The sequence below is a fragment of the Podarcis cretensis genome, assembly GCF_951804945.1.
Source record: "Podarcis cretensis genome assembly, chromosome: 6".
Taxonomy (NCBI): Eukaryota; Metazoa; Chordata; class Lepidosauria; order Squamata; family Lacertidae; genus Podarcis; species Podarcis cretensis.
The window spans coordinates 96,180,683-96,204,610 of NC_137175.1; the positions used below are offsets into that span (position 1 = coordinate 96,180,683).

The window sequence follows — 23,928 nt, forward strand, 5'->3', positions numbered from 1 at the left end:
CCCTCTGCCTGATTCCCTATAACCTCACTTTTTGCAGTGAGGGAACTGCCAGAAGCTGGACCTCAGTGTCCAGGCTGAATGATGGGGGTGGAGGTAGGTATCCGTGATGGTCTGCCGTATCTGAAGAAGTGTGCATGCACTCGAAAGCTCATACCAATAACAAACTTAAAGGTAAAGGTACCCCTGCCCGTACGGGCCAGTCGTGACCGACTCTAGGGTTGTGCACTCATCTCACTTAAGAGGCCGGGAGCCGGCGCCGTCCGAAGACACTTCTGGGTCACGTGGCCAGCGTGACGAAGCTGCACTGGTGAGCCAGCACCAGTGCCACACACGGAAACGCCGTTTACCTTCCTGCTATAAAGCGGTACCTATTTATCTACTTGCACTTAGGGGTGCTTTCAAACTGCTAGGTTGGCAGGTGCTGGGACCGAACGACGGGAGCTCACCCCGCCGCGGGGATTCGAACCGCCGACCATACGATCAGCAAGTCCTAGGCACTGAGGTTTTACCCACAGCGCCACCTGCATCCCTATATAACAAACGTAGTTGGTCTTTAAGGTGCTACTGGAAGGAGTTTTTTTATTTTGTCTCGGTGGGGGTGGAGACGCTCCTTCAGGTATACTGGGCCAAGGCTGTTTGGGATCTTGGCCTCTAGGAATGGCTCCTATGACTCTGGTAGTCTCCCATCTCCTTGTCACTGTCACTCGGGTTTCTTCCTCCTCTAGTCTCCCAAACGTGTTACGCCCACTTTCTGGGCTATGTGCAACTCTTGTGATTGGCTGCTCAGAGTGACCTGTCAATCAGTGCCCACCCAGGTCAAGAGCCCTTAAAAACAGAATGTTGCCAACAACCCTTTATCTTTAATCCCTTGTTGTGCAACCAATGCCAGAGACTACAGGGTCAGAAGTGACCTTAAGAGGAAGTTTTGCTGTTATATTTTCTAGCATAGGGTGACACTGACTAATATTCTGGGTTAGTTGTTTACTACTCATTAATACTACTCCACTTAAATAAACTGCTTAATTAGGCTTCTCAGGCTGGACTGATTTCTGAACGTGCTTAAGGGCCGTTTGTCCTCTCCTGTTGGTTGAACTGCACTGGTTTAAAGTGCCCTGGAGGTCAAAAAGGGGTGATGGGTGGAAGCTGCCAGGCAGGAGGCATGGAGTTTGGCTGGTTGTCCCCCTACTCCCAAGTAGAACACCGTAAAGCAGTGGGAATCCTGCACACCTTGCCCTAGGTGACAGAGGGTAGATAGCAAGAAGAGAGAGTAGGACGCATCATCCGCTGCTAGTGAACTACTCTGCTGGGTTGGCATTGGAGTGGAGGGACACCATCCATAACAGCATTCAAATCAAAGACTGCCCAAAGACTTCAGTCATTCAGCTGTGATGTTATACTAGCTCTTATGAACCAAAGGCTGGAATCCAGGGAGTGTGTGTACCCCAACTGGAGAGTGATAGCAAGGTGAACATTATAAGAGCTTTTGAAAGTAGCAAATGTGATATATTCAAGGGCATGAGCATGGTTGCACAAGGAAAGAAAAAATCCACAGGGGGAAAAAAACATTTTTCTGCATTATAGAGAAAAACTTTTCTTACTTTCTGCATCCATTCCCCTATTTGGAATGCCAGGATCCAAAACAGTCATAAACTGCATTTAAGGCTTAATCATGAGCATGACTGGAGCTATTGTTGTTGTTATGCCTGCTTTTTTAAAATTCCATGCTATGATTCTTCATTTACTGCCCCAGTTTTGCTCTGTAGCATCAAAGATTTAAGAGCTTCGGGGAAAGGCAGATTCTGCAATAAAAACACTTTTTAAGTGTACCATTAGCATTCATACAGTCATGCTTCCACAGAGTCTTCTTAAATGGCTTAGATGCAAACAAAAGGCTTCTCTGTTTTCTTTTATAGCCCCAGCATCTTCTGATCCATTCATTTTTAGCGCAATTGGATTCCAGCAGACATTATCCTTCAAGACGTCTTCATTCTGAATGACGCTTGCTCTTCCAGCAACTCCCCTCCCCACCCAGCTCTATGAGGCAACTGGCTACTCATGATTTAAAGCAATGCTGCCCAAAGAGGCGGAGAGGCCTGTGACAAGGAAGCAGGTTAGACAGATGCTCTAGAGACCAGAGCCTTTGATGAGCTGGCATCCATTAAATGATTCAGTGTGGCGAAGCGACGCAGTTGTTATCTGTCAACAGCAGCAGACTGCAACCTGAACCCAGGAAAACATGTGCTCAAATGCGCCACTGACCCACAACAATGCAGATACGTACAAATGCCAACATAGAATACAGTGAAACAGTCCCAGCAGGGATATTAGGAAAACTTCCGTCTCTTCCCTCTATTGTCTTCTTGGTAGAGGAAAAAAAATGAAAATCTCATCATCCAAAGAGGCAGGGGCAAGAAATTGTCAGGTCATGGGGAAGGAATTTGCATAAAACCTGCTGACACTCTCAGAGCTGATGAGGCAAGGTGAGGTGGCTGCCTCAGGCATGTGATTTGGGGCGGGGGGGGGGGCATTAAGGACAGCAGATTGGGAGGCAGCCTGATCTGGCCCTTAGTTCTGCATAAGTCTCATGGAAATGGACAGGCATCGCACAAGGCTTCGTATCCACTATGCAGCTCCGTTCCAGGAATAAAAGGAGCAGTGGCGTAGCGTGGGTTGTCAGCACCCAGGGCAAGGCAAGTAATTTGCGCCCCCTAACCCGTGGATTTGCGCCCCCTAACCCTAACCCCCAGATGTTGCGCCCGGTGCGGCCGGCCCCCCCTGCACCCCCCCACGCTACGCCACTGAAAAGGAGATTTGTTCAGGCTGTCACATATAGCTGCTGGTTATGAACTGCATATGAAGTAATAGTGCTTGCTGCCTTTTAAAGAGCAGAGACCCATCTGAGCCCTGTGGGACTGCCGAGCTGTGATTGGAGCTCAATCTGTGCCTGCTCCTGCAGGAAGAACTTCAGATCATCTGCCGTCATATGACACCACGTGATGGACCCTGTACATCTGTCAACAAAGGCCATCACACCAGGTCTACTTCCTCACCCTAGACCTAGGCAGCGTGAACCATCCTGGGATATAGTTTAATGAATGGTGGTATAGAAATGCGTTAAATGCATTCCTGTGGGGCACTATTGGGCTTCACCATGGAGAATTGGGCTTCAAGAGAGAAGATCGGCAATGGTGGGGAATCTGTTTGGCACTAATGGCCTTATCATTTAATAACTCCTGTAAGCTTTAAAAGAATCTAGGACTTTCTGACCAGAAAGCAGTTTAAAAACCAATAGTGTAACACATAGAGGTATTGCCCTAATATGGATTTTGGAATTTTTCTTATGGGCCAACAAAACTGCCTTTAATATTTGGTCAATATATAAAACAACATTTTTAAAATCTAACAGCATCTGATATACAGTGTGCAGTGGGAAAGTCACCCTAAATTTTGAATATTTACGGATATTTTGTTTGTCTCTAATAAAATAGATATTTCTTGGGGGTTTTTCTCAGTAGGCTCTAAGGAAAGTTGAAAAACATTTACAGTGAAATTCACATTTAATTAATTTATTGCAGTGTTCAAGTCTAAATTACATTGATAAGAGGGAGTTGCAAGATGTCTAAGCTATATTCTTACCCTTCAAAAGTAGCAGTAATGGAAATTGGTTCTTACTGACAAAACAATTTGCTTGGAACATGATGAAGTTAAAATTCCACTAGTTAATTTATTGTGGTTTCAAGAACAAGCACAAACAAAGTGTTCTTTGGGGATAAAAATCAGTAGAACACTTGATGTTTGGCACAGACTAAAAACCAGATGATCCCAGGTGTGCCACCACTTTCTTGCAGTTCCTTTTTGCAATAATTCATTTCCCTTACCTGATCTTTTAGAAGAGGTTTCCTTATGGCAGGTGTGGGAAAGGAAGTCCCATTACATGTGCACACATAAGTTCTACTTACTGCTACGTGTACACAGAAGTTAAGAGCCTTAATAAAGTGCAATCCCTTAGCAAAAGTTGGCCCAACACACTATTAAATGTTCTCATTAAAACAAAAAACTACTGCAATTTGTTCAGATCTACAAGTTCACATACATTTCCCCCCTTTTCTGTTGTGACTGTTTGTTCCCATTCCATCCACATACTGTATAATTTCCCCCAGTTTGCAAATAATCCTCTGCTCTGCACTTTATGGAAGCAGTAGTTATTTCATACAGCACCTCTCAACAAAGAATAAAGGAATGAGGATGCAGGAATTACAGGTTCTTAAAGAACTGCCTCATTGATTGAATGAAAATCCCATCTAGTACAGCATTCTGTTTGCAACACCAGCCAGAGAGATGCCTTTAGGAAGCTCATAAAAAGGTAAGAATGTCTCTTGCTTATTGTCTCTCTCCAGCATCTGGTTACAGATATACAGTATACTGCCTCTGTATAAAGAGGTTCCATTTCGCTGTTAATAATTGATAAGCTAATAATAATTGATAAGCATGATTATCAGTTCATGAATAGTTTTACTCCATTAATTTATCCAATATTTTAAAACAGCCATCTGAGCCAAGAACTGGAGGGCTGAATCTTCCAGCGACAAATTAGGTGCCAAACGTATCGCTGTGGAAGTGCGACCGCTTCAGTGACAAAGTGCTGTTGCAACCACAGAGGGCAAATCTAATTTAAAGTTGTTGTTTAAAAGGAAAGCAACTTGATTTGCAAGTTCGTGGGTTTGCAAGTTCTGCCCATTCTTGAATACAGATTCCTACATCAACCGGAGAATTTGGGCAGCTGTACTTGAGGCTTAAAGACTGGCAAGCCACATGCTAAAACTAGAAACTAAGAGTTACATGCTGACAGAGGCCTGAAGGGCCGTATTCAATGTCGACACCTGTTTTCCCTCCCCTGCCACAAGGGAGAACAATAATAATCTCACTTAAGGACTAAGTAGAGAGCTAAGACCATGCGGCAGCTTCTTGGTCTGAGGGTCTGAAGTCAACAACAGAAGCCCTGTCCTCCTTTGCATCTGGACCCTTGACCTCTCACAGAAGCTAGACTTCTGTCTCAACACACCTGGGAGATTAATAAACTGAAGAGTAGCCATGCAGGAGAAATCCATTCAGCTGCCACTTGAAGCCTTATCTATCAAATCTGCACTTCCCCAAACAATACAGTGGTGCCTCGCAAGACGAAAAGAATCCGTTCCGCGAGTCTCTTCGTCTAGCGTTTTTTCATCTTGCGAAGCAAGCCCATTGGCGGCTTAGCGGATTAGCGCTATTAGCGGTCTAGCGGCTTTTAGCGGCTTATCGGCTTAGCGGATAAGCGGCTTAGCGGCTTAGAAAAAGGCTTAGAACCCGCAGGAACTCGCAAGACATTTTCGTCTTGCGAAACAAGCCCATAGGAAATTCGTTTTGCGAAGCACCTCCAAAACGGAAAACTCTTTCGTCTAGCGGGTTTTCTGTCTTGCGAGGCGTTCGTCTTGCGGGGCACCACTGTACACCGACTGGCTGGCTAAAGCAGGTGAGAGTAGCCTGTGGGTCTCAAACCCCTCGGTAAGTTAGGGAATTCCCCTGTGTGTAAAGACAAGCTCCAGCAAACTGAATTCACACTAAATTCTGATGAATTTTCACTGCAGAAATGCAGAGAACTGTAGTAGTAGTAGTAGTAGTAGTAATAATAATAATTTTTTATTTATACCCCGCCCTTCCCAATTCAAAAACCAGGCTCAAGGTGGCTAGCAACAAATTTAAAACACTTAATTGTAAAAGCAGCATAAAATACAGTATAAAAACATGAATAACAATAAAATTCAAAGTTCAGAAATCAGTTTAGGGGAAATCCATCTAATAAGCATTAGATAATCACCAGGGCTAGCTGGCTGAATTAGTCCTACTTGGGCCAGTGAGGAGGCCAGGGGAGAATTAGCGGTGGGGTCTCAGAGCAGGTAATCTTCATAAAAGGGGAGGGGGAGGGAAGAGAAGGGAAAGGAAAGGAAATAAAAGATCAGGCTGAAATCAAATTAAAGGCCCGGTGGAATAGCTCTGTCTTACAGGCCCGACGGAAGGAGGTTAAATCCTGCAGGGCCTTGGTCTCCTGGGACAGAGCATTCCACCAGGTCGGAGCCATCACTGAGAAGGCCCTGGCCCTGGTGGAGGATAGTCTGACTTCCTTAGGGCCTGGGACCTCTAAACTATGATTATTCATGGACCTTAAGGTCCTCTCCGGGGCATACCAGGAGAGGCGGTCCCGTAAATGAGGATTGGAAAATGACAAGAGGAGTGAACCCCAAGGGACAGGTCCTTCCATCCTTACTGAAGAGAAATATATAGCTGAGCTCCTCTTTGGTTAGCAGCTTTTGGCACGGTAATGTAAGAATTATCCACCTATTCCTAGTTGTGTCTTGTGCAAAAGTGCAAGTAATATGTCTGCTAAAGACATGTGAAATTAATAGAGCTGTGTGTGTCCCAAGAGGCAGTGTGTAAATCCTGATGTTAATTACTTGTCCCAGACTAGCTGGGGCCACAAATGCACCAAACTAAGGCCTGAATGTGTTTGCCAAATAATAAACTTAATCTTCTAGAGGTTCCTGTGGATACAGACACAATCCATGAACACTGCAGCATCTTATAAACACAAGAAAGCTCTTATTACGTGCCATCATGTTGCTGCTTGCCTGATGCTCACTGCCATGGAAGGCTTAGAGGACACATCAGAACTGTCATTGTCTCTCAAACAAAACAGAAGAGTTACAGGAAATTCTTGATTAATAATAATAATAATAATTTATTTGTACCCCACCCATCTGGCTGGGTTTCCCCAGCCACTCTGGGCGGCTTCCAACAAAGATGAAAGATACACTAAAATGTCACATATTAAAAACTTCCCTGAACAGGGCTGCCTTCAGATGTCTTCTGAATGTCAGGTAGATGTTTATTGCTTTGACATCTGATGGGAGGGCGTTCCACAGGGAGGGCGCCACCACCGAGAAGGCCCTCTGCCTGGTTCCCTGTAACTTGGCCTCTTGCAGTGAGGGAACCGCCAGGAGGCCCTCGGAGCTGGACCTCAGTGTCCGGGCAGAACGATGGCGGAGGAGACGCTCCTTCAGATATACTGGACCGAGGCCGTTTAGGGCTTTAAAGGTCAGCACCAACACTTTGAATTGTGCTCGGAAACGAACTGGGAGCCAATGTAGGTCTTTCAAGACCGGTGTTATATGGTCTCGGCGGCCGCTCCCAGTCACCAGTCTAGCTGCCGCATTCTGGATTAGTTGTAGTTTCCGGGTCACCTTCAAAGGTAGCCCCACGTAGAGCGCATTGCAGTAGTCCAAGCGGGAGATAACCAGAGCATGCACCACTCTGGCGAGACAGTCCGTGGGCAGGTAGGGTCTCAGCCTGTGTACCAGGTGGAGTTGGTAGACAGCTGCCCTGGACACAGAATGGACCTGCGCCTCCATGGACAGCTGTGAGTCCAAAATGACTCCCAGGCTGCGCACCTGGTCCTTCAGGGGCACAGTTACCCCATTCAGGACCAGGGAATCCCATGCACACGTCTAGTGCCATCTAGGAACTTTGAGTCTGTCATGACACAAGCCACATACTTTCAGCCTGGAGAGCTTTTGCTCACTTCCTAAATGACATTTTGGTTGGTCTTTATAAAGATTTTGCCTGGCTATGGTATGGATGGTACGGTTTTTTCTTATGGCCCAACATAATGTTTGTGAGTCTTAGAGAATACTGTAGGTTAACTTCTTCAAACATGAAAATCAGGGATATCTTTCTTCCCAATCTGATGACAGCAGTCCTTTCAGTTTCCTGGTACAAGTCCAACCTCTGCAACATGCAATTGCACTCACTTTCCTCACTTTGCCCAGGCTACACTTTTCAGAGAATTTGCTCTACTGTATTGTGGCCCCATGCCATATGTAGGCGTAATATATTTTGTAGTTGCTCAGAGACATCTGACATCTTTGCATCCCCCCCAACATGACATGCCTCAGAAATGATAATGAAGTAGTTCTTCACATATGGCGTAAATTGAATGCTCTTGTGAAAAACAGCTCAATTGTCGTGAAGGGTTTTTGCATGCAAGAAAAATATTGTATCAAACATCTGTGCACGGGCATCTTTTTTGTGTCCAACATTTCTTAAAATCGCAGTTGTATGATGGCTCAAACCTCCTGGCAAATAGAAGGGGGAGAAATGGAGGGGAGAGATTTTACTTTCTTGGGTTCCATGATCACTGCAGATGGGGACAGCAGTCACAAAATTAAAAGACGCCTGCTTCTTGGGAGAAAAGCAATGACAAACCTAGACAGCATCTTAAAAAGCAGAGACATCACCTTACCAACAAAGGTCTGTATAGTTAAAGCCATGGTTTTCCCAGTAGTGATGTATAGAAGTGAGAGCTGGACCATAAAGAAGGCTGATCGCCGAAGAATTGATGCTTTTGAATTCTGGTGCTGGAGTTGACTCTTGAGAGTCCCATGGACTGCAAGAAGATCAAACCTCTCCATTCTGAAGGAACAGTTACAGATAGGTAGCCTGTTGGTCTGCCATAGTCAAAACAAAATAAAAAAATTCCTTCCAGTAGCACCTTAAAGACCAACTAAGTTAGTTCTTGGTATGGGCTTTCGTGTGCATGCACACTTCTTCAGATACACTGAAACAGAAGTCACCAGACCCTTCTATATAGTGAGAAGGTGGGGAGGGGTATTACTCAGAAGGGTGGTGGGACTGGGTGATTGGCAGATAGCTGTGATGAGCCTGTTGACGACTCTTAACGACTGCAATAGGTCTTACAGGAAAAAGCAAGGGGTGAGAAGGTGAAAAATGGCTTTGTCATGTATAATGAGATAAGAATCCAATGTCTTTGTTCAGACCAGGTCTCTCCATGGTTTTAAGTTTGGTAATAATTCTGAAGGAAATCAGCCCTGAGTGCTCACTGGAAGGACAGATCGTGAAGCTGAGGCTCCAATACTTTGGCCACCTCATGAGAAGAGAAGACTCCCTGGAAAAGACCCTGATGTTGGGAAAGACGGAGGGCACAAGGAGAAGGGGCCGACAGAGGCATAGTGGTCAACTTTTCCCTTTTCTTGCAGGAATCCTATTTGGAATAAGGGAATTTCCCTTTAAAAAAGGGAAACATTGACAGCTATGGACAGAGGACGAGATGGCTGGACAGTGTTCTCGAAGCTACTGACATGAGTTTGAATAAAGTAAAGGAGGCAGTGGAAGACAGGAGTGCCTGGAGTGCTCTGGTTCATGGCGTCACAGAGAGTCAGACACGACTAAACGACTAAACAACAACGACTTTATGAACCACATTCATTTCATTTTGAGTCATGTATGAGCCCTGCCATGCTGTTAAAAACACTGCAATGTCATGTCACAATATATTTAAATGGTCCTTATGTATTCATCCACATATAGTAAATTTAGTGTTTTCATTTATGACAAAGTACCTAATTGTGAAGGGACGCGGGTGGGACGCGGGTGGGACGCGGGTAGTGCTGTGGGTTAAACCACAGAACCTAAGACTTGCCGATCAGAAGGTCGGCAGTTCGAATCGCCGTGACGGGGTGAGCTCCCGTTGCTCGGTCCCTGCTCCTGCCAACCTAGCAGTTCAAAAGCACGTCAAAGTGCAAGTAGATAAATAGGCACCGCTCTGGCAGGAAGGTAAATGGCGTTTCTGGGTGCTGCTCTGGTTCTCCAGAAGTGGCTTAGTCGTGCTGGCCACATGACCCGGAAGCTGTACGCCGGCTCCCTCGGCCAATAAAGCGAGATGAGCGCTGCAACCCCAGAGTGGTCCGCAATTGAACCTAATGGTCAGGGGTCCTTTACCTTTACCTTACCTAATTGTGAGAAATTCTATACCAATGCTCTAAAACCAGACAGTGACAAAACTGACGTAGGAGTTCTTTCATCAGAGCAACAAAACCCAGTCCAATAAACCCTGCATCTTTGGTACTTAATTTTGCCATGGCTCAGGTCCTCCTGGAAGCCAATTCTCAGGCTCTTAAGCATTTTGCTTTCCTCCCAGGCACATGAAGGTCAGCAGGGCTCATGCTCAAGCTCTTTACTGTTTTGCATATCCAGAGGCAGAACCCTAGGATTCATAGCTAGTCTACAAAGTGCAAGGGTCTGTTAGCAGGCTGAGAGAGCCGCTAAATGAAACATTGCACCTAAAAGTTGGTTAACAACTGTTTGGATAAAGTCAAGCACTTAGTCACATCACTGCAGTTTGCTGCACTGTCAAACAACAGTTTTTGGCTCGCATTTAGAACTGTGAACTCCAAGCGGCAGGGCCGGGGCTATTTTTAGCAGAGCACTTAGTTTAATGAAGTTGAACTTGCCTCAAGAGGTTTCCATGAAAAGTCAAAATGCTTTCAGAAGTCTGGAATCCGGAGCTTTTGATTTCGTGTGTTTGCTCAGAGCAAACTTTGTTTCCCTTCACTCTGCAGTTTCATAAAGCTTTGACAATATTCAAAATCATCTGCCTAGACCACAATGAGACCTATGTCAAATTATATTTTTAAAGTAGGTTCCTGTTTAATTACGGGCCGGGCCGCTGATCTACAGTACTTGTAAGATGTATATGCTCATTATCTTTCCTTATGGAACATGGAACATGTACTATTGTACGGGAAGGTCAGGAGGAAAATAGTGCGGTAGAAGAAAGGGTTAAGAACTGGTAGCCACTGGTAGCTACTGGTAGCCTTCTGACCCCTGGCTTTGCCTACTCCTTTTTTAAAACCATCCAAGTTGGAAATGGGAATTACAACCACAAATTACAGTACACATATGCGAACACAGAGGTGACCTGTGGGTTTATGATGGTTTCTGAGGAGAAGCCTTGGCAAAATAACCAAATCTATGGTTCGCTTCCGTCCGATCTGCCACTATAAGCTGCAATGTGACGATAGCTTTTGGGAACGCCATGTGAAAAACTGCAAATTCAGGGATATCTATTTTAATTCTAATGGACCCAAATTTTACGTGGACCCTGAAGAAATGCAAAGAACCTCTCTTCCCCACTCCGTTTTCTTCCTTTCTGCTGGTGTGTGTGTGTGTGTGGAGAAACAGCCGGAGCCTGTGGCGTCCGCACGGCCACCCAGATTCCAAAAAGTTGAGCAAGACCTTGAGAACAACCACTTGCCACACAACCACAGCTTTCAGCATTCAGAAACCATGGCAGGAATAGCGTTCAGGTGGGCTGCAAGTTCACTGGATGGAAAACAAGTTTTTCCTATGATGAAATTGTGCTTGAATGCTGGGGAAATTAATATTCCAACCAAAGCACTCACCACTCACTCCAGGAAGGAAATGGATTTGTACAACAAATGAGTAACAACTGACTGGGCAACAACAGCAGCAAAAAAATCAATATGTTTGAAATAAATACATCTGAAATCAATATACCATCTCAAAAATCACCTTCCCTTTTCCTACACTGCCTTGGTCACATCTTGATTTTCCTGGCGCTCAGACCTGCTTTTTGCCTAACTGGCTTCTGCTGGGTCTGCCCACCTTCAGGACCACCCCCCCCATCTTGGGTGGCGCCCACAGCCCGTCCCAGAGGGCGCCCCCCTCCCCTGTGCACCAAGGAGGCAGCGGAGGCAAGTGAGCCGGCACAGGCAGGCAGCCACACAGGCAAGTGAGCCGGCACAGGCAAGCAGCAACACGGGCAAGTGAGCCGGCACAGGCAGGCGGCCACACAGGCAAGTGAGGCGGCACAGGCAAGCAGCAACACAGGCAAGTGAGCCAGCACAGGCAGGCAGCCACACAGGTAAGTGAGCCGGCACAGGCAAGCAGCAACACGGGCAAGTGAGGCGGCACAGGCAGGCAGCCACATAGGCAAGTGAGGCGGCACAGGCAAGCAGCAACACAGGCAAGTGAGCCAGCACAGGCAGGCAGCCACACAGGCAAGTGAGCCGGCACAGGCAAGCAGCAACACGGGCAAGTGAGCCGGTACAGGCAGGCAGCCACACAAGCAAGTGAGTTGGCACAGGCAGGCGGCCACACAGGCAAGTGAGCCGGCACAGGCAGGCAGCGACACAGGCAAGTGAGCCGGCACAGGCAAGCAGCCACACAAGCAAGTGAGCCAGCACAGGCAGGCAGCCACACAGGCAAGTGAGCCGGCACAGGCAGGCAGCCACACAAGCAAGTGAGCCGGCACAGGCAGGCAGCCACACAGGCAAGTGAGGCGGCACAGGCAGGCAGCCACACAAGCAAGTGAGCCGGCACAGGCAGGCAGCCACACAGGCAAGTGAGCCGGCACAGGCAGGCAGCCACACAAGCAAGTGAGTTGGCACAGGCAGGCAGCCACACAGGCAAGTGAGCCGGCACAGGCAGGCAGCCACACAGGCAAGTGAGCCGGCACAGGCAGGCAGCCACACAGGCAAGTAAGCCGGCACAGGCAGGCAGCCACACAGGCAAGTGAGCCAGCACAGGCAGGCAGCCACACCCTCACGCGGGAGGAAGTCTCTTGGCACTTACTCAGGCTTACTTCTGAGTAGGAGGCCGAGTTCTTGGCTGTGTCTCGTCGCTTCTCCCTTTATTCACCTCGGGGGCTGTTGTGACGCCCATCGACCCACCCACAATGTGCTATTCCCCCTGCCCTGAGAATGTACTCAGAGCAAATATAGCACTGATAGCAAGGTGATGCAGACGGCTGGAACACATTCTTGTTTGGTAGTCACTAAAATGAAGTTTAGTCTGTAGCAGCAAGTGAGCAAGACCCCCAAGGGAAGCAAGCAGAGCACATGCATTTCCCCGGCTTCTGCCGTCAGAGGGTTTTCCGGGTCTGTGACAAAGGCTCCCTTCATAAGTTACTTTATTACTGTTATTTTTTATTTACACGAACTTGATCTGAAATACAAATGTGTGGCCCTGGTTCAACGGAAAGTGAGAAGAGTGAACAACCAGCATTGGTAGGGAACCACGAAGGGTCTCAACTAATGAGCAAAACAGATTGGGGGAAAGTGTGGTGCGAAAGAGCTGTAACAAGAAAAAAAGAAATGTTGAACAGAGCAGTAAGAAATGCTCTGGCTCCATCTGGTGGGAGGAGCGAGGAAATGTCATGCTACCATCTGCACCCCATCCCATTTTCTTTTGAGAAGTTGCAGATCATTGGAACATCTCTGAACTCTAGTAAGCTCAAGGACCTCGAAGAAGCTCAAAGCTACAAATGTTTAAAAGCTACCAAGGTACAGCCTGTGAAATCAAACTGCCATGATCCGAAGGGTGTTGTTTGTTCCTCTGTCGTGTCAACCAGTAGTTTTGAGCATCTTATGCTTCTGAAGTAGACCTTGGTTCTGCCAACTTGGGTGAGATGGTTTGCCTGTGCTGAGCTGTAAATATCCAAACAAGCACAGGCTGACAAAAGGGAACTCAAAATCCCAGTGTGCTGTTTCCAGTCCCTTTCCACTCCATATAAAGAGAATACTCACCATTGATAGAGCTAAGTACTTTGAAAGCATAAGATGCTACCTCCAGGTCTTTCACCCTGGCAGAAACAACCTGCTGCTCTCAGGCTGTTGGGCTCCACTGCCCTATCGGCATCAAAATTAATTTCAGTGTTCCATATTTCACACTAGAGCATGATCGGAGCAATATTGACCCCAATCAGTTTTCTAGCAAATCAGCAAAGTTTGCCACTAAGAGTAAGCCTCCAGGCTGGCCCATTTATCTAATTTGTTTTTAAACAGAGCAGATGGAGTTTCTTTGCTTAGCGTTGCCTCTCCTGCCTTGGAGCTGTGTACCCAAGTCCAGATCTGGGGCCATGCCAACGGAAGCAAACAACTTGCTTTGAATACCTTTCTTGTTCAAAGCTGCAGATGTTCTCCCTTGGGCCACTGGGCCTCACAAGCCATGGACATTCTAGAGGTGTTCCCTTTCTGCTGTCTGCAAAGCTATGTTTGCAGATGCAAACTGCAGCTGAAGAGGCTGTGTTTGGCTTTTGCTTGGCTCATGGCATCCTCTGGTTATTTTCCCTATTTGAAAAAACAACAACATGTTCCACAAACATTTCCACCCATGAGAGAGCAAGGGTTTAGAACAGGAGTCAGTTTTCCATAACAAATGCAGGAAGTCTTTTTCATCCACAGGTGAGGATGGGTGGACATCCTCTATCTGGTTTCTTTAAAAAAAAAGTAGAGAAAAAAGCAACACTGTGGTATATTTTAGCTTCCACTAGTGTAAAAGGTAAAGGTACCCCTGACCATTAGGTCCAGTCACGGACGACTCTGGGGTTGCGCGCTCATCTCACTCTATAGGCCAAGGGAGCCGGCGTTTGTCCGCAGACAGCTTCCATGTCATATGGCCAGCATGATTAAGCTGCTTCTGGTGAAGCCAGAGCAGCGCATGGAAATGCCGTTTACCTTTCTGCCGGAGCGGTACCTATTTATCTACTTGCACTGGTGTGCTTTAGGTGGGCAGGAGCTGGGACCGAGCAACAGGAGCTCACCCCGCTGCGAGGATTCGAGCCACTGACCTTCTGATTGGCAAGCCCTAGCTCAGTGGTTTAGACCACAGCGCCACACGTGTCCACTAGTGTAGGAAACTGCTTAAAAGATGGGGTTTCTAGGACAAACTTATAATACTGGCTGGATATACCAGAAGACACGGCAAAAAAGGAGCATCTGGTAAGGGCATGAGCTGTGCTTGCTTTCAATCCTTCTTCGTAACTAAGCCCATGGTAGGCTGGTTGGTCAGGAAAACAGCCACTTTAAACAATTAAAACAATTCTCCTATTTTGAAATTAACATTTTTAAAAGCAACCCTAACCAACTATAACCTCTCAGAAGCTTTGGATACACTAAGCCATGCTATACTAATGGAGTGGCTGTCCGAGATGCAGGTGGACCTAGTCCTGCTTGGATGGCTGCTCCCAGAGGGTGATGCTTTGAGAGTGCTCCTCAGCCCCATGAGGCATTCAGTGACACAGGGTTTGATTTTAGCCTCCATGCTGATGAACACCTACATGAAACCGCTAAGTGGGGTCATCCAGAGGTTTGGAGTACGCTGTCAGCAATATGCAGATGACACTCAGCTCTACTTCTCCTTCACATCTGCAGGTGAGGCAGTGGAAGTGCTGGACCAGTGTTTTGCCTTGGTAAAGGACTGGATGAGAGCCAACAAACTGAAGCTAAGTGCAGAACAGACTACTAGACCAGATGGGTGGGAAATTGCCTCTGAAGGAGCAGGTACGTAGCTTTGGGTTACTTCCGAATCCTTTGCTGTCACGAGGTTCAGGGGGCTTCAGTGGTGCAGAATGAAATAGATAAAATATAGCCGACACAAGATACTGGTTTGCAACTAAACTTTTTAAGGCTGAGATAATGCAAAATGCATGGTTCTCTACATAAGCAAGGATAGAACACTCTGTCACTTATCCACTCTCCACCTTAGAGCAGATTTATGCCACAAGGTGCCATAGGAAGGCACTGGACATAGTAAAAGATCCATCGCATCCTGGTCACTGTCTCTTCGAGCTCCTGCCGTCAGGACGGAGATACAGGACGATGAAGACAAGAACGAGCCGTCTCAAGAACAGCTTCTTCTCCAGAGCGATCTCGGCCCTGAATGGGAAACCTGGACTTTGAAAGTCATCTAATCTCCCTTGCTGTATTATACTGTATTGTTTTAATTAGTGTTTTTATAGCTGTTCTGATTTTGTGTGGAGTGCCCTACCTGGGTGGATGGAGCAGCCAAGTAATTTTCGTTGTCCCCGAGAGGGGGCAATGACAATAAATATATTATTATTATTATTATTATTATTATTATTATTATTATTATTATGTGTCCAGAACTTCCCATTAACAAGGGCCGACAATTTCTCAATAAGAGGAAAAGTAAACAACAAGGCTGTGTTAGATTAGCAGAGTTATAAATATTCATGACTGAAGAGTATAGACTGTGGGAGGGAATAAATAGGAGCCAAATACCAGCCGTATAGGAGCCTAGGGAACTGCCTTCTATTGAGTCAATCAAGCAGTCCATTTACCTCAGTACTGTTTGCACTGACTGGCAGTGGCTGTCCAGGGGTTCAGGCAGGGGGCCTTCCAAGCTGCTCCTTGAGATCCAGAGGGTTCAACTAGAGACCTTCTGCAAGCAAAGCGGATGCTATGACCCTTCCCTGATACAATCTTGTAGTGAGATAAAAGGATGGTTTCTAGTGACTATGATTACTTGCTAGATGCTGGCTCCAAGTGGCAGCCCTAAATAATACATATCAGAGTTCATACAGCACCTAACATATGCTAGGCACTATATGGAGAATTAGTAATGTACGGAAGTGAGAGCTGGACCATAAAGAAGGCTGATCGCCAAAGAATTGATGCTTTTGAATTTTGGTGCTGGAGGAGACTCTTGAGAGTCCCATGGACTGCAAGAAGATCAAACCTCTCCATTCTTAAGGAAATCAGCCCTGAGTGCTCACTGGAAGGACAGATCCTGAAACTGAGGCTCCAAGACTTTGGCCACCTCATGAGAAGAGAAGACTCCCTGGAAAAGACCCTGATGTTGGGAAAGATGGAGGGCACAAGGAGAAGGGGGCGACAGAGGACGAGATGGTTGGACAGTGTTCTGGAAGTTACCAGCATGAGTTTGACCAAACTGTGGGAGGCAGTGGAAGACAGGAGTGCCTGGCGTGCTCTGGTCCAGGGGGTCACGAAGAGTTGGACACGACTAAACAACTAAACAACAACAACAATACAGAGAATTAAAAACAAGACAGTCTCTGCCCTCACAGTCTAGTGGACAAAAGCAAAAAGATGGGAAGGGATGTTGTGCAGTTGTCATTGCTTTCCTCTTTTCGATGCTGCTCCCAGAGAGACGGAACCGAGTGCCCAGAAGGGAACTAACTGCCCATATACATTTCTGAGTGGGGAGAAGGGAACAAGTTATCAGACTCCAAACCTATGAGTCAGACTTTGGGAGAGTCGTCTTGGAACAGCCCACCCACTACCCCAAGCTGTTCGCCATCCTTCAAGGAAGCAGCAATCACCGTTTAAAGCATTCAGCGATGCTGCACTGCGTGGCTCCTTCAAGCCACAATGCCCCTCCTTGAAATGCTTGTTTAAAGCATTGCCAACCACCAGCCTTGCTTGAGGAACAGGACAGCTCAGGTGAGTTGTGGAGGAGATGCAAAGAATGGGCTGGTGGTGGTGGCACTTGCCAGGGAGAGCCCCGGGCAGTCGTCTGTTGGCATGGCTCCAGTAGTCAAATCACACACGTTCTATTTAATGCATCTACCCAGCCTTCCTGTCTCCTGTCTTTCCCTCTGACTGAACTGGGAGATGGACATGATGAGGTTTTGGGAGCTGCTGGTCATCTTGCTGTTTCTGGCAGGTACAATTGTTTAGTGGGAACAAGTTCTGGGACTGGAATGGGACCGAGTTTGAAGCTGCATCTTAAGCAGGATACATCATTGATTATGCCTAGGGTAGGAGACATCCCTGCCTCCCCCCCCCCTTTTTTTAATGTCCATACTTTGGCCAATAGATTTAGATGTTTGCTTAGAAAAGTCCAGGCTCAAGGTTTTGCAGGTTCTCTCATTACTCCTTCGGTATTCTAAAAGGGGCTGAAAATGCATTTGTTACATTTCTCTGATACCTGAAGTTTGCACAGGTAATACAAAAAAAAGTCTACCTGCAAGATCAGAATATTATCAGCACCAAGCACTAATATTTCCCCCAGAAATTGAATTTGTGGGGGTGGGATGTTTGAATTTTCAGGGGGCCACAGGCTCAGACCCTTTCTCTTTGGCAAGTTTGGTCTCAGAGTGGATAGCATCACAGTAGAAGAATTTAAACTGTTTTAGAATCATGACCACTTCATTAGATTTAACCTAAATTCTAACTAAAACTAGCTACAATTCCTTGTTTTCTGTTGTAATTTTGCACAACTCTTAAGTGATTGAATGCAATGTGTTCATTTGCAGCCACCTCATTCATTCAGTAGTTTTAGTCCTTCAGTTGATGCTTTATATAACCACAAAGAACACAACTTTTTTCAAAGTATAAATTCTGTTCAGGGATAAGAAAACACACTGCACAGTGTTCAAGCTGTTGTATTTGAAAGTAGATAGCAATTTCTACTTCATTAATTCCAGGAAAACAAGAGTGGGTGGAAATAATATCCTCCCCCCCCTAGTTAGAAAACAGCAGCGTCTGACAAGTGGATCCCTGGTGGCGTGTGTTCAGAGACCTCAAGAATATGTGTCCATAGAGATTTCCCTGTCTCACTCCTTGCTTTATAAAATTCCCCATGAGCATTTCAGAGGGTGGCAGCAGTTAATGTCCTGGCATCCATCTTTTTTTGGTGACAAGTAAACCCTTCCTCTTCCCCAGATGTTGGATGGAATATGATGAGCCAGTTGCTGTCTTCAGTTGACTCACACGCTGGCGACACTTTTGAGTTCCCTTTTGAGAATGGTGCTGTTTTTTATACTGTTATGTTCAACTATTGATGGTTGATAGGTTTTCCATTTTGTGTATGTTTTTAACTGTTGTGCTGTGAAAGGCAATTAAGAAGCTGAACAAATCATTGTCCTTTGCACAATCAAAAGCAGCAGGGATGACAAGAGCTTCCCAAGATACTGTAACTGGCTTAGAACATGAGCTCCGAGGGTCTCATCCTGCGCTTGTCCTGGGCCTACAAGACATGCGTCAAAGCTCTCTAGGCATGAGTCTGGGCGCTTTTTTGTTCGTCCCTCCTCTTTGCCCAGGAAAACCCACTCTTTAGCACTGAATCAAAGCAAATGTTAATCTCCAGAAAACCCAACAGACATTTCCTCCAGTTCAGTGGTCAAGACTGGGTTTCCCCATGGAAAGCGGCAGGACTTTCAGGAGTCTGGATGAGCCCTAACAATGGGCAGCCAAATACTTTTGAGAAGCTTCCAAAAACACTCTGAGCACTCAGGATAGTACCTTGTGTGTGGGTGTGCATGCATGCACAAAGTATGTTTCTTTTCGTCAACACCTAAAACCATGCGGCAAGTTACCTTGGTTCCATTTGCTCAATGTCTTTCTGGGCCAGGTGCTGGAAGAGGAATGAGACGCATCCCTGGCAGTGAGGCCGGATCCAAAAGCAGAGCCAGCTTTGCCGATAGCATTGGAGGCGCAGCAAGTGGGATGGGCTCTGTCATTGGTGGCTTTTTTGGAGGCAGTTCTGGGAATTCTGCACAGCCTGAGGGGGATTCTGGGACCACCAACTCCCAGCCAGGTACCATATTTTTCCATGTATAAGATGACCCCTATTTTTTTTAACCCCAAATTAAGAAATTAAGTTGTTTAGCTTTTTTTTGGGTGGGGGGAGGTCACTTCTGCCAATTTCTCACCTGCCTGCCCACCACTGCCGATCGCTTGCCACAGCCACTGCCGATCGCGCACCTCGCCGCAGTTGCCAATTACCGTATTTTCCGCTCCATAAGACGCACCTGACCATAAGACGCACCTAGTTTTTAGAGGGGGAATGCAAGAAAAGAAATATTCTTTAAAGGGAGCGCTGAGCAGAGCCTGTATGCATCCCAGGCTCTGCTCAGCGCTCCCTTTCATGAGATGCGTGGAGCGTGTGTGCGGCGCTTGCAGGCTTTTCCCCGAGGAGGGAGAAGGACAGCCCATCACTGACAGGCTGCCCTTCTCCCTCCTCAGCGAAAAGCCCCCAAGAACCACACACACACCCCGCGCGGCTCTTTAAAGGGAGCGCGGCTCTTGGGGGCTTTTGTGGGAGGTGGGGAAAGGGACAGAGTGCACGGCTCTGTCCCTTCCCCCACCTCCCGCAAAGGCCGGGGATAGCCCCGCGAAGCCTTTGCAAGGCACTGGGATGAAGGCTCCCCGTGCCCTATGGAGGCTTCCCACGGCTAAGCCAGAAGCTAGAACAGCAAGAAGGAGCACTGTGCAGCGCTCCCTCTAGCTGTTCTGGCTTCTGGGATAGCCGCGCAGCCTGCATTCGCTCCATAAGATGCACACACATTTCCCCTTACTTTTTAGGAGGGAAAAAGTGTGTCTTATAGAGCGAAAAATATGGTATCTGCCCACTCGCCGCCACCAACAGCCCATCCACCCACTTGCTGCAGCCGCCAATCGCCTGCCCAATTGCCGCAGCCAATCGCCAGCAGGCCTTGCTGCAGCCACCAATCACCCGCCCAATCGCCGCTGCCAATCTCCAGTTTGCTGCTGCCATTAATCGCATGTGTCCCCCCCCCCGCATTCACTATCCGTGTATAAGACTACGCCCAATTTTTGCCTCACTTTTTTTAAAGCAAAGAGCATCGTCTTATACATGGAAAAATACGGTATTTGGGACGGCTTTCTTTATTCAAATAACCCCACATTAAAGAATCTCAGGGGTGTATGAACAACATACACCTAGCTTTATGAAAGCTGGTGAAAGTCATCCCATTTGGCAACTAATCTCCATTTTCTTGCTGATGCTCTCCATACAGATGCCATGTACCTTATTGTGAAAGTGGACGTGGTTTCATCGGGCCCAGTAAACATTTCTACTCTGAATCAGCCACTTCTGAAGGAGGTGAGGCGCGAGAGAAACCGCTGGTAGTAATTGATCACAAATTTTGCTTTATGAAAGCATCCTTCTCCCATGCCAATAATCGGCCAGGTATGTAATAATGAAGAACTGGGTGCTATATAGCCCATAAGGAGGTTTCCGCCACCCCAATTTATACCATATTCTGAAAAAAATCAAGAATGTCTGTGCCCCCTGGGATGGCATTAAGACCTATTAAATATGGTGTCTCCACGCCAGTGCAGTAAGATAGCTCATCTATTTAATATATATATAAGTGAATAAAGTAAAAACTAAGTTTTGGATCACCTCAAAGGAAAGCCCCTCACTCCCTGAACAGTGTCCTCTTTAAAATGCTCAAGCATCATATCCAGTTAGGGCAGACAACCTAGACCCTTACTCATTTCTATAAAAGCTGGTCTGAGCCCAGCCCAGGAAAATACACAAAACACTCTATTGTGCCAAAATGAAGTTTGGGGCTGTGACGGAAAAGTTTGTTTTTGCTGTGCAGGTTGGGTCAACAAGTGTTTTCTTTTTCTTTTTCCCTGCCGGCAAACGGTTAACGAACGGCAGCATCTGATTGGCCGGGGTTCCAGGAGAGGGGTTTGAAAAAGAGAGGATTTGGAGAGACAGTTCTGTAGGTTGGGAGAGGAGAGAGAGATGGTTCTGGGTAGAAACATCCCCTCACAAGCTAGAGAAAGGAGTCTCTGAGCTTAGTGTGAAGGACAGTGTGTGGTGTCTGACTCCTGTAAGAGTACAGTGGTGCCCCGCAAGACAAACGCCTCGCAAGACGGAAAACCCGCTAGACGAAAGGGTTTTCCGTTTTGGAGGCGCTTCGCAAAACGAATTTCCTATGGGCTTGCTTCGCAAGACGAAAATGTCTTGCGAGTTCCTGCGGGGTTTTTCTCCTTTCCCCCCCCCTTTTCCTAAGCCGCTGAGCCGGTTATCAGCTGATTCGCTGATAAGCCGCTTATCAGCTGATCCGCTAAAAGCCGCTAATAGCGCTAATCCGCTAAGCTGTCAATGGGCTTGCTTCGCAAGACGAAAAAACCGCTAGACGAAGAGCCTCACGGAACGGATTAATTTCGTCTTGCGAGGCACCACTGTAATAGGCCAGGAATTAGCTGGGAGGCTGAGGCTGAGCCAGGAGAAGGAGAAGCTGTGAGAATACAGTCTACTTAGGTCTCATTCCAGTCAGGAGGAGAAGAGATTCTGCTCCAAAAAGAGGAGAATAATAATAATAATAATAATTCATACCCCACCCATCTGGCTGGGTTTCCCCAGCCACTCTGGGCGGCTTCCCAACAAAACACTAAAGTACAATAAGAAGACTCCCAATCCAGTTAAGAGGGGCTTGGAGACCCCTTGGGTCTGTTACTTGGAGGACCTCAGGAGCAGGGTTGTCCAAGGGGTGTGTAACTGGCAGAAAATACCACTTTGTTTAAGAACCAAAGTATTAAGCGGCAAGCAACAACTGAGACAGAACTGAAGTGAAACAGCATTATATTCTGAAGTATCCTATGATTTACCCACTTGTGTCATAAACTTCCTTTGCTTAATAAAATCTTTCTTGTTTATTTGATCAAATCCTGCCTGAGAATCCAAATTATTAAGTTTTCCCTCACACAAGTCCCCCACAAGATAATCTGGGGTAGTTTGTAGGAATTCGTGGAACTGGTGTTCTGTGAGGGGGGTGCACTATATTTAAGCGAGGGCAGACCCAATGGCGCCAGGGGGGAAAGTGCCGTTGCGCCGTCGCAGGGGCTAGACAGTATGCTCTGATGGAGAGGTGGACTATAAATTGTGGTGGCCCAAATCTCCATTTCCTTATCAATTTCTGCACAGACTGGCAATTGTTGACATACCTTGTCTATCAAAACTATCTTTACTGGAATTTGAGGTGGGGGGAACCTTCTATTACACATAAAAGGATGGGCTAATTAGCGAGGACATTTCCTTTGCGATAGCTTTGTATACTGGAAAAGCATAAACAACTATGTGAATTTCTCACAGAAAAGTTCACTTTAGGTTAAACTCCATTCTTGGAATACTTCACCTTCTTTTTTAATGTGCCAGGTGCAACAGATGTTGGCAGGTTTTCTCAAAGGCACCTTCCACTTGACATGGGTCACCTATAAAGAGAACAAGTAGACCTAGGAAAGGCCTTTGCTCAGATGTCACCTGGACCCAGAGGAGAGAAAGTGCATTGTCATTTTGAACCATGGACTGATGCATTTCCAGATCACTGGGACAGAGATCAAGAGGGCGTTAGCAATCAGAATTATTTACCTGCTTTAACCTGACTATCCTACTTTCTTGTACTGGTGAAACTTGTTATTATTACCATATCCTCTCGAGATCTTTAACTTTTATATTCTGTTTTATTTTCCTTATACACAACAAAATGATTTTGTAAGCGACTTTGTATATTTTGGATTAATAGAAAGCCATTGCAAATTTAATTCAAAATAGGGGGAGGGGAAGAAATGAGCAACAAGCACATGCCATGCCAAATAATTAACCTGTAAGAAAGGTTGCAAAGCCAAACTCTAACCCAACCTCATTTATGTCCAAGACGTTCCAGACATGGGCTTGTCATCATCAAAACTGTATTTCAGAAAGTATACCAACAGTTCTCTATTGTTAAATCTGTAAAATAACTTAAAATGTAATAAAATGGTAAGAGAAATAAAATGCTAAGACTTTAAAGACAAATCAGTTTTTATTAGAAGTGGGATCCATGGACCAATTCATATCACAATTTGAGCATGTTCATCTTATATGTTGTGGCCAATTCAAACTTTTCAATATCCCTTCTTGGAAAGAAAGCACTTACAAGTGTAGAAATTGTGATGTAACACACAACACAAGAGCAGATTGCGTGAATGTTGCTGTATGGGCACAAGGTATAGAATGGATGGCAAATCTGTGGCTCTCCAGGTCTTGTCAGGCTGCAACTCCCACCATCCCTGGCCACGGGCTTGCTAGTCAGGGTTGTAAAGCTCTATACAATATACCCCTTTTTTCATTTTTTAAAATTTTAATAATTTTTAAAATGAAAAAAAGTGAGGAAATCAAAGTGCATTTCATCTAGATTGCCACAAGGTGTCACCACATCTTTTTAGACCCTGGAGCTGTGCAATTTCAGGCAACCTCAAAGCCAGGGGTCAGCAACCTTTTTCACTGTCCCTCAGACCATGTGGTGGGCCGGACAATATTTTTTGGGGAAAAATGAACCAATTCCTATGCATTTTAAATAAAAGGACACATTCTAGTCATGTAAAAACATGCTGATTCCTGGACCGTCCATGGGCCAGATCGAGAAGGCGATTGGGCCGCATTCGGCTCATGGGCCTTTGGTTGCCTTACCCCTAGGATGAAAAATAAAGGACAAAACTAGGCATGGTATAGCTG

The 23,928-nt window shown here is 46.3% G+C and overlaps 1 protein-coding gene across 3 annotated transcripts; it reads left to right on the top strand.

Annotated features, from left to right (window-relative positions):
* Positions 1-1,843: 1,843 nt before the first annotated feature.
* Positions 1,844-22,871, top strand: LOC307218868 (uncharacterized protein). Of its 3 annotated transcripts, XM_079981813.1 has the most exons (5): positions 1,844-2,110; positions 15,063-15,191; positions 19,027-19,212; positions 20,435-20,520; positions 22,591-22,871. In XM_079981813.1, exons 2-5 carry the CDS (start codon positions 15,113-15,115, stop codon positions 22,663-22,665), a joined length of 426 nt encoding a protein of 141 aa, XP_079837939.1. In that variant the 5' UTR covers positions 1,844-2,110; positions 15,063-15,112; the 3' UTR covers positions 22,666-22,871. The 3 variants fall into 3 exon arrangements, with proteins under 3 accessions (XP_079837939.1, XP_079837941.1, XP_079837940.1); XM_079981815.1 differs by lacking the exons at positions 1,844-2,110; positions 15,063-15,191 and adding an exon at positions 15,790-17,114; XM_079981814.1 differs by lacking the exons at positions 1,844-2,110; positions 15,063-15,191 and adding an exon at positions 17,134-17,337.
* The last annotated feature ends 1,057 nt before the right edge of the window (positions 22,872-23,928 follow it).